At 43.1% G+C, this 15,434-nt stretch overlaps 1 protein-coding gene across 13 annotated transcripts in view; it reads left to right on the plus strand.

Moving 5' to 3' along the window:
• The window catches only part of LIFR (LIF receptor subunit alpha), a 94,610-nt gene that overhangs the window by 71,989 nt on the left and 7,187 nt on the right, over positions 1–15,434 (plus strand). For all 13 annotated transcript variants that reach the window (XR_014517228.1, XR_014517229.1, XR_014517230.1 and 10 more), the window contains exons 13-19: positions 592–805; positions 4,634–4,810; positions 6,856–6,957; positions 8,531–8,698; positions 12,122–12,280; positions 13,355–13,448; positions 14,530–14,605. Coding sequence is in view for 6 of the 13 variants with exons in the window: in XM_083465775.1 (XP_083321901.1) it covers positions 592–805; positions 4,634–4,810; positions 6,856–6,957; positions 8,531–8,698; positions 12,122–12,280; positions 13,355–13,448; positions 14,530–14,605 (990 nt within the window). In the remaining 7 variants the exon portion in view is untranslated. The remainder of the gene's footprint in view (positions 1–591; positions 806–4,633; positions 4,811–6,855; positions 6,958–8,530; positions 8,699–12,121; positions 12,281–13,354; positions 13,449–14,529; positions 14,606–15,434) is intronic.

The raw sequence follows: 15,434 nt of genomic DNA on the forward strand, positions 1-15,434 counted from the left end.
TCGCCGCTCCTTCACATGCAGCTGCTGGGTGACCTTGGGCCAGTCACACTTCTCTGAAGTCTCTCAGCCCCACTTGTGAGGGAGGAAGGGAAAGGAGAATGTTAGCCGCTTAGAGACTCCTTAGGGTAGTGATAAAGCGGGATATCAAATCCAAACTCTCTCTCTCAGGATAAATGCCCTCTTGGTCGTGTCTCCTTGCTATTGTATTTGGAGAAGGGTCGTAGATCAGTGTTAGAGCATCTGCTTTCCATGCAGAAAGTCCAGATTCAATCTCTGACATCTCCAGGACATGCCTCCTGTCTGAAACCCTGGAAAGCTTCTGCCAGTCAGTGCAGACAAAACTGAGATGGATGGACCAATGGTCTGGGCTCTGTAGGAGGCAGCTTCCTACGAGCCTTTCTTTGATGGCCGGTTTACTAGAAATATATAAATGGGTTGCCCAGCAGTCAGCGGGTAAACTGCAACGAGGCCCAGCTTATAGGGCTGTTTTAAGTACCTTTCTGAAAGTGGCTTTGTGACAGCACGCTTTTCTTGCATACTTCCTTTTCTATTTCCCTTGAACCTGCTATCTCTCTCTCTCTTTTTACACAGCCACTACCCGTTTCCGACACAAATGGGTTGATAGAGGCTTACGAAGTGTCTTGGTCCCTACCAGAGGGGTCCACTTACAACAGGTCGGTTTCTGCACCTGCCAGCAACATCTCAATAAAGCTTGGGGGAAATGATTGTGCATTCTCGGTGGTGGCGAAAAACAAGGCTGGTCACTCTCCTCCTTCTCAGATAAACAGTGCAGATATTCCAGTCAGTAAGTATGAAATAAAACTCTTTGTCAATTGTGGTTTCTATATGTATGCCCCATTTTTTTTGGGGGGGGGAAATGCATGAAATGTGTGTACTTTGTGTACCTATCTCCTAATACAGTGGTACCTCGGGTTGCATACACTTCAGGCTACAGACTCCGCTAACCCAGAAATATTACCTCAGGTTAAGAACTTTGCTTCAGGGTGAGAACAGAAATCGTGCTCCGGCGGCACAGCAGCAGCAGGAGGCCCCATTAACTAAAGTGGTGCTTCAGGTTAAGAACAGTTTCAGGTTAAGAACGGACCTCCAGAACGAATTAAGTACTTAACCTGAGGTACCACTGTATACTGTTAGGTTCTGATGGATTGTTGAACGATGCTTTGTTTGATATAAATTGTTTTAAAGTTATTGTGACTTTTTGTATTGGATCAAACTGCTACTGTTTCATCTTTTTATTGTGTTTTAATATGTGTCGGAAGCCGCCAATTGGGATGGGGTAATACGCCGGAGAATATGTGGTTGAAATTTAAACGTACGCTCTTAGGCCCCATCTGAAATATACATTTAAAGCAATGAAGAAGCCTGGGAACTGTAGTTTAAGGATGCTAAGCTGCTAGGAGCTCCCCTCAGTTCCTTCCCAGAACCACAGTTCCCAGAGGGGTTTTTAACAGTCACTTCTGAAATTTGCAGCTTCATGAGGGAAATAGTGATCTCCAAACAACTTTCAGCATTCTTGAACTACAGTTCCCAGGAGTCTTTGGGAAAAGCCATGGCTGTTTAAAGTGGTATAATACTGCTTTAAATTTATAGTGCAGGTGGGGCCTTAGTTGTATTTGTTTATTGGTTCTAGGGTAGGGGTGAAAAGGTTTGGACTTGCTGGTATAACTGAATATGATCCAAGATACACAGTCTTCATGCTGTTCAAGATTTCAGGGTTACTTTTTTTGTTGTTCACGCTCATTGGCTGAACAAGTTGATGCAACTTTTATGGAGTTATGTAAGCACTCTTGGTGAGTAATACAGACTTGTAGGCTGCTCCAGGTCATGCACTTCTGTGGCTCTGACTGAAGCGAGCAGCTGGCAGTTCTTACGCCTCCTCAGACGCTTCTTAGAAAAGAACTTTTTGAATGACTGGATGCCTTGCTTTGCGTTACCCGCAGCACAACTCAGTTCTGAGGCATTGTGAGTCACAGATCGTAGTCATGGAGGGTGACTCATCCGGAAAGCAGCACGAGGAATAATAAGCAGGTCCTTTCAGCCTGGGCTCCGTTACATTCTGCAAATGCTTTGGATGCCTGGAAGAGATAATAGTGTATTTGTGTGTTCCTCACCTTGGAAAAGGATATTGTAGAGTTGAAAAAGGTTCAGAAAAGGGCAGCCAAAATTATCAGGGCGGGGGAGTGGAGCAACCGCCTCTGAGGGGGAAAAATACAGCATTTGGGATTTCTTAGTTTAGAGAACAGTCAAGAAAGAGGTGGCATGATAGAGGTTTATAAAATTATGTATAGCATGTAGAAAGTTAATAGAGATTTTGTATTTATTTATTTTTACTATAAAAATCTAGTTGTGTTTAGAATAATCATGTGCGTAATATAAAAAATACAAACTGAGACATTAAGGAAATCCAAAGGGAAAATATGAAGAACAGAGGATCTGATGGAACAGATTATTAAAAATGCGTGAGGCAAACGGTCTTTTAAAAAAGAGTAACACTTTTTAAGGTAGATAAGGACAAGATGAAATTATACAATCGAATATAAATATAGATGGGAAACGGCTATGTATAGTGAATACTTATCTACCTTTAAAATTTTTCACTTATGATCCTTTTCTTTTACTACTTTATTTTTTCTTTGTTCTTTTTTTCTTTTTTCTGATATCTTTCATTTCACTCCTTTATTGTGAATAGCATTTTATAGAGGTATAAATAACTGTAAATATGAGAAGAGGCAAAGTATTCTCTAATTTTTTTCCTCCTACACATAGGAGACATACAGCTCCAGGTTGATCTGCCAGTTGATGCTAGATCTGGCACACCTGCGTAAAGAAAGCCAGGGATCCAGGCCGCAGAAATCATTTCAGTGCAGGCTCTTACATTCATCACCCTCTGATATCGCAGTGGGTTGCAGATGGCAACATTCCAATCGTAGGCCATTATTATGAGGAAGGTGAAATCGTTTGCTTCAGACATGTTTCCTCCTCCTCGTTCCACACATTTGGGGAGTTTCTCTCCTTGGGAGATTTCTTAGCTTCCACCTGGAATTGTGCACCTGCAATCGGCAGTTTGTTGCCAAAGTAAAACATTTATTCATTGCATTTCTCACTCAGCAGTATTTCTCCTCTGCTGCTCCCCCCCTTTTCTCTGTAGCAAGCCAGCTCAGTTCTATATTTGGTATTTGATGCTGTTCCAAGTTGAGCAGCTCGTGACTTGGCAGTCGTTCACTACTATATGGGGAGAAAATGTAATTATACAGTTAATGTAACCCGGAGGTGTTTTTCATGGAAGATCTATTGATTTCGTTGGACCTGATTTCCGTTTCATGCACTTATATTGTGAGAGCCACAGTCCAGTTCATCCAGGCTGATTTGTCATGCTGATTTGGAGAACCTGTTTTTACGCTGCTGTATCCCATTGAACTTCTCACAGAACTTAATCCAATTATCAGCAGGTCCTCCAATGTAAACAGATTTTAGATAGACATGTATTACCAGTCTAGTGTGCTCTTAAGACTCAAAAACAGTGTCTTGCTTATCTCTCTCACACTCTCTTACACCGCCACCCAAAGATCAATACGATATTCCCCATAAGATTTTATTAGATATTTTGTGAGGAAAGATAAAGCTTAAATCTTTCTAGGATGTGCTGGCATGCAAAACTGAGGCTCCTGGTCAAGTCAATCAGTCCATTGGAGGTGCTCCAAACTGAACAGCAAAGCTTAGACTGAGATTACAGAGATCCCAGGAGCTGGTCTCTCTTAAATTCTGGTTGTCTTCAAGAGGGCCTGGATGCTGCACCTCCCATTACTGCCAGATGTGTCCAGCTTTCCTTCTGTGGTTGTCTAAGAAGACAAAAGGGACTCCTTGGTAGTGGCAGCCACCCTGTGGAACAGCCTCCCATCAATTGTCAAGGAGATAAATAACTATACAATTTTAGCAGACATCTGAAGGGCAGCCCTGTATAGGGAAGTTTTTGATGTTTTATTATGCTTTATATTTGTTGGAAGCTGCCCAGCGTGGCTGGGGCAACCCAATCAAGATGGGCAGGGTACAAATAATAATATTAATATTAATAATATTAATAATAATAATAATGGGTTAAAGGAAATAAATAATCTTTATGAGGAAGGATGAATGAAGTTGGGAAGACCCGAATTAAGCATTGTTTGGATTTGTTTCTCTTTAACGAGAGCAGTTGGACCAATTAGGTTCTTTTTTAAAAATATTTTTATTAGGAATTTCAACATAACAATTTATCAAAAACATGTCATCTTCATTTCCCCCTATTTTACCCACCCCCTCCCTAAAAGAAAAACCCACCCTCTCACCCCACCCCACCCAGCCTTCCCTCAGCTACTCTCTCTGTTTTTTCAGCACATGTTATTCTCTGCATATTATAAAATTGTAAAGATCCTTCACTTATCTATCTATCTATATGTTACCAATGATAAATTTGTGTATGTTTATTCTGGACCGATTAGGTTCTTCTGTATTTTTATATGTGTAGTTTTATTGCATGTGCCTTCAAACAAATTGGGGGGGAGGATAGGGAAGGCATTATGAAATGCATTAAGAAGGCCCCTGGAACTAACTTTTGACATTATCAATGTTGCAGGCGATGCCCCAACAGAGATCGGAGTTGCCAAAGGAGATGGTATTTACGTTGCTTGGGAGCTTGACCCCAACGTCACCTGTGGCTATACTGTGAGGTGGCGTCAGGGGCCTGAGCCCAGTGCTGCTGTGAGTTGGGAAACGTTTCCATCAGGCGTGTCAGATGCTGTGATCAAATCTGGTAGGAAATAACTGCTTAACATTTGTTTCTGCAAAGAACTGTGCTTGCATGTGAAAGTGAGAATCACCATGATTTAGGGACAGGACCATAGCTGTCAACCGTCCCTTATTTGGCGGGAAACTCCCTTATCCCAGCGCCGTGTCCCACTGCTGTCCCTTATGGATGATGTCCCTTAAATTTCCTGGGTTTCAAAGGAAGCAGCTCCTCTCCTTCCCTCCCTGCCGGCCAGGGAGGAGCGAGGCGCCAACTGTGTTGCTTGGCTGTGTTGCTCACCCAGTAAGGAGTCTAAGAACGACTGGGGGTGGAGCTTGCATGCCTTGTGCCAATCAAATCGGCCGCGTTGCCTGGGGACTCGCCTTTACTCAGCGCTTCCCAGCAGAGAGGTGACTGTGGTTTTCCTTGCTGCATCCCCTTTGCCGGGTTGCTGCGCTGTGGGAACCATCACTTGAGGCTTTGTTTGGCTGCTGGCTGGGTTTTCTGCCTTTGGCTCGGAGCGGCTCAGAAGTTGAACATACCTGTGCCCGGAAAATCCCTTATTTTGGCTGCTGGTCCCTTATTTTCAAATCTGTAAGTGGACAGCTATGGACAGGGCATGTGTTTGGGACTCTGCTGTTTTTGAGCAGGAGAGTTTACATTTCAAGCTGCCATAGCTAGAGCTTCTTCCTGACCCCCCCCCCATGATTTTCTGTTTTATGTATTCCTATGTTAAGATAGAAATTACCCTTTTAATGGTAGTTTGCTTGTAAAGTTTGGATACTTATCCACATTTGTCTCAGGAAAGCATTTTTGTTTTCCAAATGTAGTTTATTCCTTGCCTGCAATTCTTATCTTTTCTTTAAAATTTGCTTATTTATGTAAAATCTTGATAAACCACGCTTTCATGAAAAAATATCAGCATATGGTATGCAATCAAAGAAACACGGTAAAAAGAAATTTAAAATGCCAGATGTATCTGTAGAAGCTGGTTGGCAAAAGCATATTAGGTTTGAAAGCCCTGTCTGAGCAGTACAGTTTTTAGAAGAGATGTAGAAATGATTAGGGATGATTCCTGCCAAACTTCTGGAGGCAAGCAGTTCCACAGAACAGGGCCTGCCACACCTTGTTCAAAGCTTGGGATCTCTGCTTGGTTTAAACTCAAGCAATTCAGGATCAACCTAATCATAGTTCTAACTTGGGGGGGTGATGACGACGACTCTTTGTTTAAATATCACAGGCAACTCTCTGGAGCTTGAATGCAGAAGTCAGAGCTTCCTGTCTCCTTGTTACTGCTACAGAGGCTGAGGTTGGGTGTGTGCAAGCCTCATGCATGTAATTCTATAAACTGTGGTTTGGCTTTGCATTTGCGAATGGTCTGTGTGTCTAGAGCTGCTTCTGAACTTTAGTGTGTTGTTTGTGGAGATCTTAAGAGCCTGTATCTGAAGGTCAAGGTCAGTTTGTAAATAAGCATTTTATCATCATGCTGCCATCCATTCACCTGAGGCTTGCTTTTTAGGCTTTAGGTGAGTGAAATTGGTATTATGATGGTGATGGATACCCAGGCATTGAATAAATGACACATTGGGTAGAGTTGGCCAGCCAGGAAATATTGGAGTCACTTAAAGGCTTGTTGCATAGAAGTGGATATTGATCATATTTACTACAACTGCCCCAAGGTTGGAATCTTTGGGAGCATGACTCTTGATAGGATGAAGAATATGATGGGTTGGGATTTACCTTTGAATCCCTGGGTGGAAAATCACTTTATTGAGAAACAGACACATTTTGCAATGTATCAAAACATTAAAGTCATAGCAGGGTTGTTGCAAATAAATTATAATTTACTTGCTAGTGCCTGTTAAAATAATATAAATAAGACAAGAAGCAACTCTCAGATTTGATTTGGGGAAACTGAGACACATTATTTTCATGGTTTTAAGAGTTGAATTGTGACCAGATTTAGCCATAAAGGAGCAACTCCCTGCTTGTAAAGGATTGAATGTCTCTATTTCTTCTCAGAATGTAGAGCACTGTAAAATAAGATATTTAATGATTATTTTGTCCCACAGATCTCTTTCAGCCAGGAATCAGGTACAGATTTTCTGTCCATGGCTGCAAAGACAATGGATATCAACTACTGAAGTATATAAATGGCTACACACAAGAGCTGCGTAAGTGCCTTTAATTTTGCTAAAGGTTATTCAGATGCAAGAGAAAATGTGTTGACACTTCTAGGGTTTATTGAACCAAAAGAAAAGAGGGAAATAGGGACAGACTGAAAGTGCATTATCTTTGCAATTATCTTAGGAAGGTTCATAGCCTAGTTTTGGATCAAGACCAACGAGATGAGTTAGTCAATTGTGTAAATATATCCTAAGGTGAGTTGCACCAGCAGGATTGCAACTTTCAATATCAGTCTCTCTCCATTTCTAATCCCCCCCCCCGTCTGAAATTTCTGCAACGTTCCACATTTCTGCAACAATTTGCATTACACAAACTTAATGAAAATCTGTACACATTTCTGTTAACCAGCTCCTTTTTGTAATTCGTTTTGACTACTATTCACATTTTTGCAGTCAAATTTCCCTAATAATACGCATTTTTCTCCAATATATGCAGTTCTATGAACATTTCCCCCTAATATGTGCAGGGTTCAACTGTGTCTGAAATAACCTTGGGTGTGCATTACCACGTCAGTTGCATTTCTGGATTGCATTCCTGTTCCCTTTGTTACTTACATGATAGATTCTCCTGCTGAAGATGGTTCCCTGGCATATCTTCCTATCTAGAGCACAAGTAGGAAGAGCGCTGTTGCACCCCAGGTCCTACTTTCAGGCTTCCCATTGGCATCTGGTTAGCCACTGGGAGAACAAGATGCTGGATAACATGGACCTGTAGTTTGATCTAGCAGTCTTGCATTTATGTCGGGGTAGCCAGTGTCATGGCCTCCAGGAGTTGGACTACAGCTCTCGTCAGCCCCAGCCTGGATGGCCAGTGATGAGGGAAGATAGTCAAGGGGCTGTCAGGAATGCAGGCTCATCCTCAGGTCAAGAAAAGGACTCGAGACACAAAAATGGAATCGGTTTTTATTCACAAAAATAAAAACACAACAGAGTTCATGTAGGCTAATCTGCCCTAGTTGAAGATGTTGCTGGGACTGACACCTGGCCCCTCCTTTCCAGTAGTCTCTCTCTCTCTCTCTCTCTCTCTCTGACTTCTCCTCCCAAGCAGACATAATCTATGGCAAGATGGAGGAATCCCCTCTGGGCCTATCTGGCTTGTTCCTCAGCAGCATGCAAGGCTCTCCGTGATTTGAGTGTCAGTGGAGAGCTAGCTGGAGGACTGCCCAGCTGTTGGGCAACTGAAGCAGCATGACCCTAGACACCTAGCCTGGAACGGGTTTCTTCTTCTGATCCCCTGTGTTCACTCAAACCTGCTGCTTCTGTCACCTCTCAGCTTGTCCCTTCTGCAGACTGGTCCTCAGTGTCCCACCACCACTGTCCTGGGTCTAAGTCTTCTTCCTCCTCTGTGCCATCCCTTGGGTGGGTGGGTAGGAGTTCTTGGGCTGGCGTCTCAACACCACTCAATGTCATCCAGCCAGTCCCAGACATAGAGGTTGTAGACCCGTTGGCTCGACAAAGTCTCTACAGTAATGTTTGCATGTAACACATCTTTTTGTCAAAACACACCTATCTCGGGTTTGTTTAAAAAAAAGTTTTCCCTTCCTTCTTGCTTTCCATCTAGAACCTAGCGCTGCGCCAGTTTTCAAAGTGGAGCGTGCCACCTCAGATTCCATCGTCATAAGATGGGAGAACATGTCTGTCGAAGATTGCCGGGGCTTTTTAAAAGGTTATCTGCTTCACTTTGGGAAAGGCGACGAAAGCACCACAAAGCCGAAAGCTTTTGAGCCAGGTAAATGATGCGTTTTTGACTGTCTCTCACCACTGGCCAAATGCCCTTCGTTAGAAATCTCATCTCAGGCAAGGCAGCAAAGTTCATTGGCAAAATAAGGAGGCAGAAAAATGTTAATGGCTTGGCTATCAATAAACCCTTTCATGGTTCAAGTTACAAGAAAGGAGATTCTGAGGAAGAACTTTCTGACAGAAGAAAGAAGAGAAGAAGAGAAGAAGAGTTTTGGATTTGATATCCTGCCTTTCACTCCCTTTAAGGAGTCTCAAAGCGGCTAACATTCTCCTTTCCCTTCCTCCCCCACAACAAACACTCTGTGAGGTGAGTGGGGCTGAGAGACTTCAAAGAAGTGTGACTGGCCCAAGGTCACCCAGCAGCTGCATGTGAAGGAGCGGTGAAGCGAACCCGGTTCACCAGATTACGAGTCTACCGCTCTTAACCACTACACCACACTGGCTCGACAGTGGATTAGTCTCCCTCAGGAGGCAGTGGACTCTCCTTCCTTGTGAGGTTGGATGGCCATCTGTCATATATGATCTAGTTAAGATTTGGTTGGACTAGATGATCCTCAGGATCCCTTCCAACTCAACAATTCTGTGATTTTAGCCCCACTGCAAGGTTTGCGAGTGCTTTATCGTGAGAGGCAGTGCTGTCACATTTATTATCTTAGTTGCCGTGCCAGTTGCACTGCCAAATCCAAACATGATGATGGTGCTCAATACGATCAAGTTATAAGCGTTCAGCAGGGTATGTCTTGCTTTGGCAGCGTAACCCTGCCAAATGTAACTCGTACTCTGGTCTTTGTGTTCTAGTTCAGGGGGCTATAAATCACCAGTTTTTGAGTGCATCCTGTAGCTTAGGGATACAGTGTCAGAAGATCATAGATGAAATGAAAGACCTTTGCCTGAGACCCTAGAAAGTACATAGTGCTGGACTAGCATGATGGATCAACACTCTGGCCTGATATAAGTTAGCTCCCCATGCTCTGACTAAACTCTGATGTGATTATAATATGGCACTCACAAACAAAAAGCAACGTTTTTAAATATAATAATAATTTGGCAGAGGGAAGAAAAAACTCATGAGTGCGATCAAAACACTAATAAATCTGTATTCCTGTTGGCAGTGTTCAGACCCAACACTAAGCCATGGTTTGGTTGGTTTTATACATCTGAACCTGCCCTGGCCAACTAGCTATGGTTTGTTTTGGGGCAACAAACCATGCTCTGATGCTATGGTGTGACATTAGCTAGTGAATATTTTCTTGTGTTAACCCAGGTTTGCCATTACACCCGAAACTTCTTTCCTGTCTTAATCCTAGCTTGTTGTGGTATGTTGCACTCAACTACAGAGTTAATAGAAAATAAAACCTGCTGGTTTCACTGTCATTTTCCCCAGAACTTGCTCTCTGGTCTCATTCTGCCTGGAAACAGCCACCCACCCAAAAAAAACTTCCCACTCACTGATAATCTTGTCTGCCTGCATACCTCAGTAGGAGCCTTGCAACGGGAATAATATTTAAAGGGACCTCAGGACAGCTTAATTGCATCTTTCCAGGAATACTTGTTGAAAACACAGCTTTGCTCTCGGCAACATGCCCCCTCCCCCGCCAACTGACACAATATCACAGAGACCTTGAAAGGATGTGCAAAATACTGATCTTTGACCTTCACACTTTAAGTCATTTTATGTTACTGGGAAAGTCACTTTCTTGGCTCAGCCTTCTTTAACACCTTGCTGACCAAAATGTGACCCTGGAACTTGGTATGGGGTGGAGCGTTCAAACGTAGCCATTAGGGCTAGGATTCACTGAAAGCTATAAAGGTAAAGGTAAAGGGACCCCTGACCATTAGGTCCAGTCGTGACTGACTCTGGGGTTCTGGCGCTCATCTCGCTTTATGGGCCAAGGGATTCAGCATACAGCTTCTGGGTCATGTGGCCAGCATGACTAAGCCGCTTCTGGCAAACCAGAGCAGCGCACGGAAACGCCGTTTACCTTCCCGGTACCTATTTATCTACTTGCACTTTGATGTGCTTTTGAACTGCTAGGTTGGCAGGAGCAGGGACCAAGCAACAGGAGTTCACCCTGTTGCGGGGATTTGAACTGTCGACCTTCTGATCAACAAGTCCCAGGCTCTGTGGTTTAACCCACAGCGCCACCCGCGTCCCTTTTTACTGAAAGCTATATTCTCCATTAATTTGCCGAATCCTCTTTTAAAACCGCACTGCGTTGGTCACCATCACTACCTCTTGCGAGAGCAGATTGCATTTTTTTAAAGAATGCACTATGTGAAGAAGTGCTCTCTTTTGTCTGTCCTGAATCTTTTAGCATTCAGATTTTTTAGTTGTATGGGACTCTAGCCACACAATGGCCAACACCACTTGAAAAGGCAACTCAGTTGGGAGTGTGTTGCTGATGCCCTGAATACTTGATCGATGATCGTCCCCAATTATTCCTACCAATGCGATAAATGAAGCATCTCTGGTGTGCAAGCACAGAAAAGCAACCACAACCATCCCAGCTCCTGTAGAACAGGATGTGCCTGGGAACAAGAAAGAGCCACCTTCGGGATTCTTTTAGCCCTGCCCTTGATAGCTGCTTTGTGACTGGGTGTCTTATGGGAAATAAACTTATTTCTGTTTTGGAAAATATAGCTGGGAGGAATCATTCCCCACAGAGCTAGATAACAGCAGCTTGACAGCACATTTCAAGGTCAACCTATTTTGCACAGGAAGTGTCTGGTGATGGGTTCTTTTTTTGGGGGGGGGGTATTTTCCTGTTAGTATTTAGTCCCTCTGTCACTTTCTATTGGTAGAAGTGCTCAGAGCTCCTCCTGAATCTGGATGCACAGCAGCACCCAACTAACTACCTTTTTAACATGCTACTTTACTTAGAATTTTCTAGGGGGAAATGTTCAAGTACAGTTACAGTCAGTGGTCTTTGCCAATCTATCCTCAAAGTCAATTATGGTTGCCTAACACAACAATGCGGCTTTTCTTGCTGCCCTTTTACAAGAAGGGGTATCTATCCTCTGAATGGAGGGTAGAGTAAGTTTGGCTTTAAACCATACAGCTTGCAGCAAGAGGAGTGCAGGAAAGGGCTTTGTTTGTTTGTGGCAGGAGGAACACCCAAAACAGCCTAATGAAGTCTGAGCATGCTCAGTGGCCATGGATGTGGAGTTTGGGGTTTTTTAAGGGGGGGGATAGAATGGAATATTGTGAAAAGGGGCAAGATAGTAGTATTTGAATAAATATATATGTGAGGTGATAGGACTGGATTGCCTTTTAATCTATATGCATTTACTCCCTTCTCCTTTGAAAGTTCATTTTACAAAACAGCATGTGTGAATCTGCCCTGTGATAACTGGTGCTTTTCTTAAAATTCTCCCCCCAACCCTAATTCTTTTCTTTCCCCCCTAACACCAGGCCACTCAGAGACCTACATGAATATTACTGACTTAAAGCAAAACACCTTAAAAATATCAAGCCTTCAAGGGAAAACAAACTACCATCTGAATTTAAGAGCCTACACAGCTGGTGGAGTTGGCCCCCCAAGCAGCTTGTCTGTGGTTACAAAGGAGAATTGTAAGTTTTTTGGGGTGAAGGAGGGTGTATTTTGTTGGGGGTCTTTTTTTGCGGGGGAGGGTTGTTTTGGGGTGGCATATTTAATTCTCGCCGGATAATGGCGTAATGCACAATGAACACCTCTCAAATTCCTGAATAACCCTCAAAGATTATCGGCGGTGGTTTTCAGGCACCATTGGTGTAGAGAACACGTTGCAGGATTTCAGAAGCAAATGTTGGGTGGGTCCCTGCCCCATGGACCTTACTGAGTTTATGGTCAGTGAGGGAGGGTGGGTAGAGCTCAGAGTGTGCATATGATTGGCTGCAGCATATGGGGGTGAAGATTAAGCCAAAATTCTGCAGAACAGGAGGTTCTTGAGGGTTTTTAAGGTGGTGTACAAAAAACAACATGCACAACAAGTTTGCAATTCAGAATAGAATGACAGGTGCTTGGACAAAGGGAAACATGTTTAAAAGAAACTGGTAATAGCAAAGGTCTTGCAACCCTGACTCCAGGGTCACCCATACTGCTGCTTCTCCCATGCTTTCAAGGTAAAGGTCTGAGAAATTTTACCTTTGCCCCACCAACTTTCCCCTGGAAAACCTGCTCTTTGGTGCTAAATCAGAACAAACAGCAATCCGTGGGAAACCCAGTGGCTGTTTGTTCCGATTCAGCTCTATGCCATGGGTTTTCCAGGGGGAAATCGGCAGGGCAAATGGATGTGGGGCTGAGCCTTGAGAATAATGCAGTAGTTCAATGTGGGTTTGGTTTTTTTTAGTGCACAGGCAGCAGGAGCAAAATTGTGCAGCTTCTCATCAATCTCTTCTATTTCCAATAAGCAATGTCTAATGCGAGGCCAGCCATTTCCTGGAAGCATGCTTATATTACAAGCCACCCACCGTCGGAAGCCTGTAACTTGATCCTGGGTCACTAAGAAGCACTGCTAGTTACTTGAATTATTTCTGCTTTGCTAGTCCCCTCCACCTCAAGTGCAGTCCATGAAAGCTTCTGCTGTATATATTTTCAAAAATTATTTCAGGTGCAGCAGGACTGTTAGTTGATTGTATTAGCTTTTCTCTCTCTTAATTTTTCAGCTGTGGGATTAATCATTGCCATCCTTGTCCCAGTAATTATTGTTATTGTGTTGGGAGTGGTGACCAGCATCCTTTGCTACAGGAAGAGAGAATGGTAACCTTTTTTTTGTGATCACGTCTTTTTAATTAAAAGCTTTGTATCTGTTTTTAATGTTGTAATTTTAAATGGCTTGTGACCTGCCCTGGGCCCTTAGAGTGATGTGTGGGTAATGTGTTAAAATAACAATAACAACAATAATAATTAATATTTGGTATTCAGCAAACTTTATTTTCTTGTCAAACAAGGATAGGCCGCAGTTCTGCTTTTTTGTTTGGGTGATGCTATATGTTCCACACTCTTAATAAACCTCAAATTTTTGGGGAGTGAGTTTCAAATTAAAGGTTCTTTTTTTAATAAGTGGAATATTAGTCTGTAAATACTGTAAACGGCCCTGTGATCTGTTAGCCCTTAATGCTAAACTGCTACACCAGGAGTGGAGGACATTTTTAGCCAAAGAGCCTCATTCCAGGGGTGTTCTTTCAGTGATGTACAGAACAAGAGGCAATAATAATAATAATAATAATGATTGAGGCAAAAGGCCAATTGAGGGACACGGTCTATAGAGAGGGGTGCAGAATCCACATCCTACTCTGAAGTAAATTAAGAAAATGTAAGGGTGTGTGTGGCTCTCTACACATATTGAAGCCCATGTTTGTGGGAGCAGAGGAAACGCCTTACATATAACTAAATTATATGCTGGATTTTTTCCTATTTCCTTTTGCAATGTGGTGTTGGATGCTATGGCATATAAAAGCCAAGACGCTGCTTGAATATGACCCACACAATACTGTAGAACAGGGCTGTAAAACCTCTGCCTTGCGCAGCAAATGCGGACCTCCATGTTCTTGACTGGCCATGCTCTGATAATGATGAATCCTCTTGCTTGCCTTGATTTGTGCAGTGTGTGTGTGTGTGTGTGCCTCTGATTTCAGCAAGATTGGAATATAGCCTGTTGTACAAAAGGCAGGTGTCCCGACTCTTCCCCTTTTTGCTTCTATGCCCCGGCCCCGCACTAGCATACGGCCTCCAGAATGTTTACCCTGTGGGAATGTGGCCCTCAAGCTGATAAGCATCCCCTCCCCCAACAGCTTCTCAGAGATTCCTGACATTAACACCTGTTTTCCTCTTTCCAAAGGATTAAAGAAACCTTCTATCCCGACATTCCAAACCCAGAAAACTGCAAAGCTTTAGAGTTCCCGAAGGATCCAGAGGTAACCTTACACATTTTACCATTGACTGATGAGATGTTTGACACATAGATTCATAGAATTGTTGAGTTGGAAGGGAACCCAAGAGAGACATTTAGTCCCAGCTCCCTGTGATGCAAGAATCTCAGCTAAAGCATCCATGACCATTGGTCATCCAACCTCTGCTTAAAAACTTCCAAGTAAGGAAAGTCCACCACCTTCTGAGGGAGTCCATCCCCACCTGGAAAAGATGGGTCCAGTTCTAACAAAGAGTTACTGGAAATTCTCTCCCAAATGTTCGATGAATTTTCACGAGGACTTTAAAAAAAACCCAGACTGGTGCAGAAATGTGGAAACTGAATTGAAGGCTGGTGAAATTCTAAACTGAAACCAAAATAGACAGATTTCACCCATCCCTGGTTTGGATCCAGATCCTCCCAGCCTAGGGCTGCCCTGTGTGAAATATAGAAAGGCAGTGATTGTTGGAGAAAGTTGTATTGTTTTTAAGGTCTCTCTCATTTTTATGAGATATTGTGAAGCAACACCTTCGATTTACAGCCTAGGCAGCTTGTTTTTAGGGAGGAGGTGGCAGAGTTTATGACTGTATGGGTTACGTTAAAAGTACTTTACTTTCTTATTCTTTTAAGAGTTTTTAGTAGCATTTTTTATTTTTGTTTTTATCACCTGCCATCAACCTTTGGAGAGAAAGGAACAGGGCTGGTAATTGGTGATGTGAGATTCACAGTATTTAGTTAGCTTCTGTGCAGGACTGAAATCAGGGGCAGGCAGGGAGGGGACTGGTTCTCACTGGTCGTTCACTGGGGGAAAAGGATACAGGATTAAATGAGCCATT

The sequence above is a fragment of the Podarcis liolepis genome (assembly GCF_965112155.1).
Source record: "Podarcis liolepis genome assembly, chromosome: 11".
Classification (NCBI taxonomy): Eukaryota; Metazoa; Chordata; class Lepidosauria; order Squamata; family Lacertidae; genus Podarcis; species Podarcis liolepis.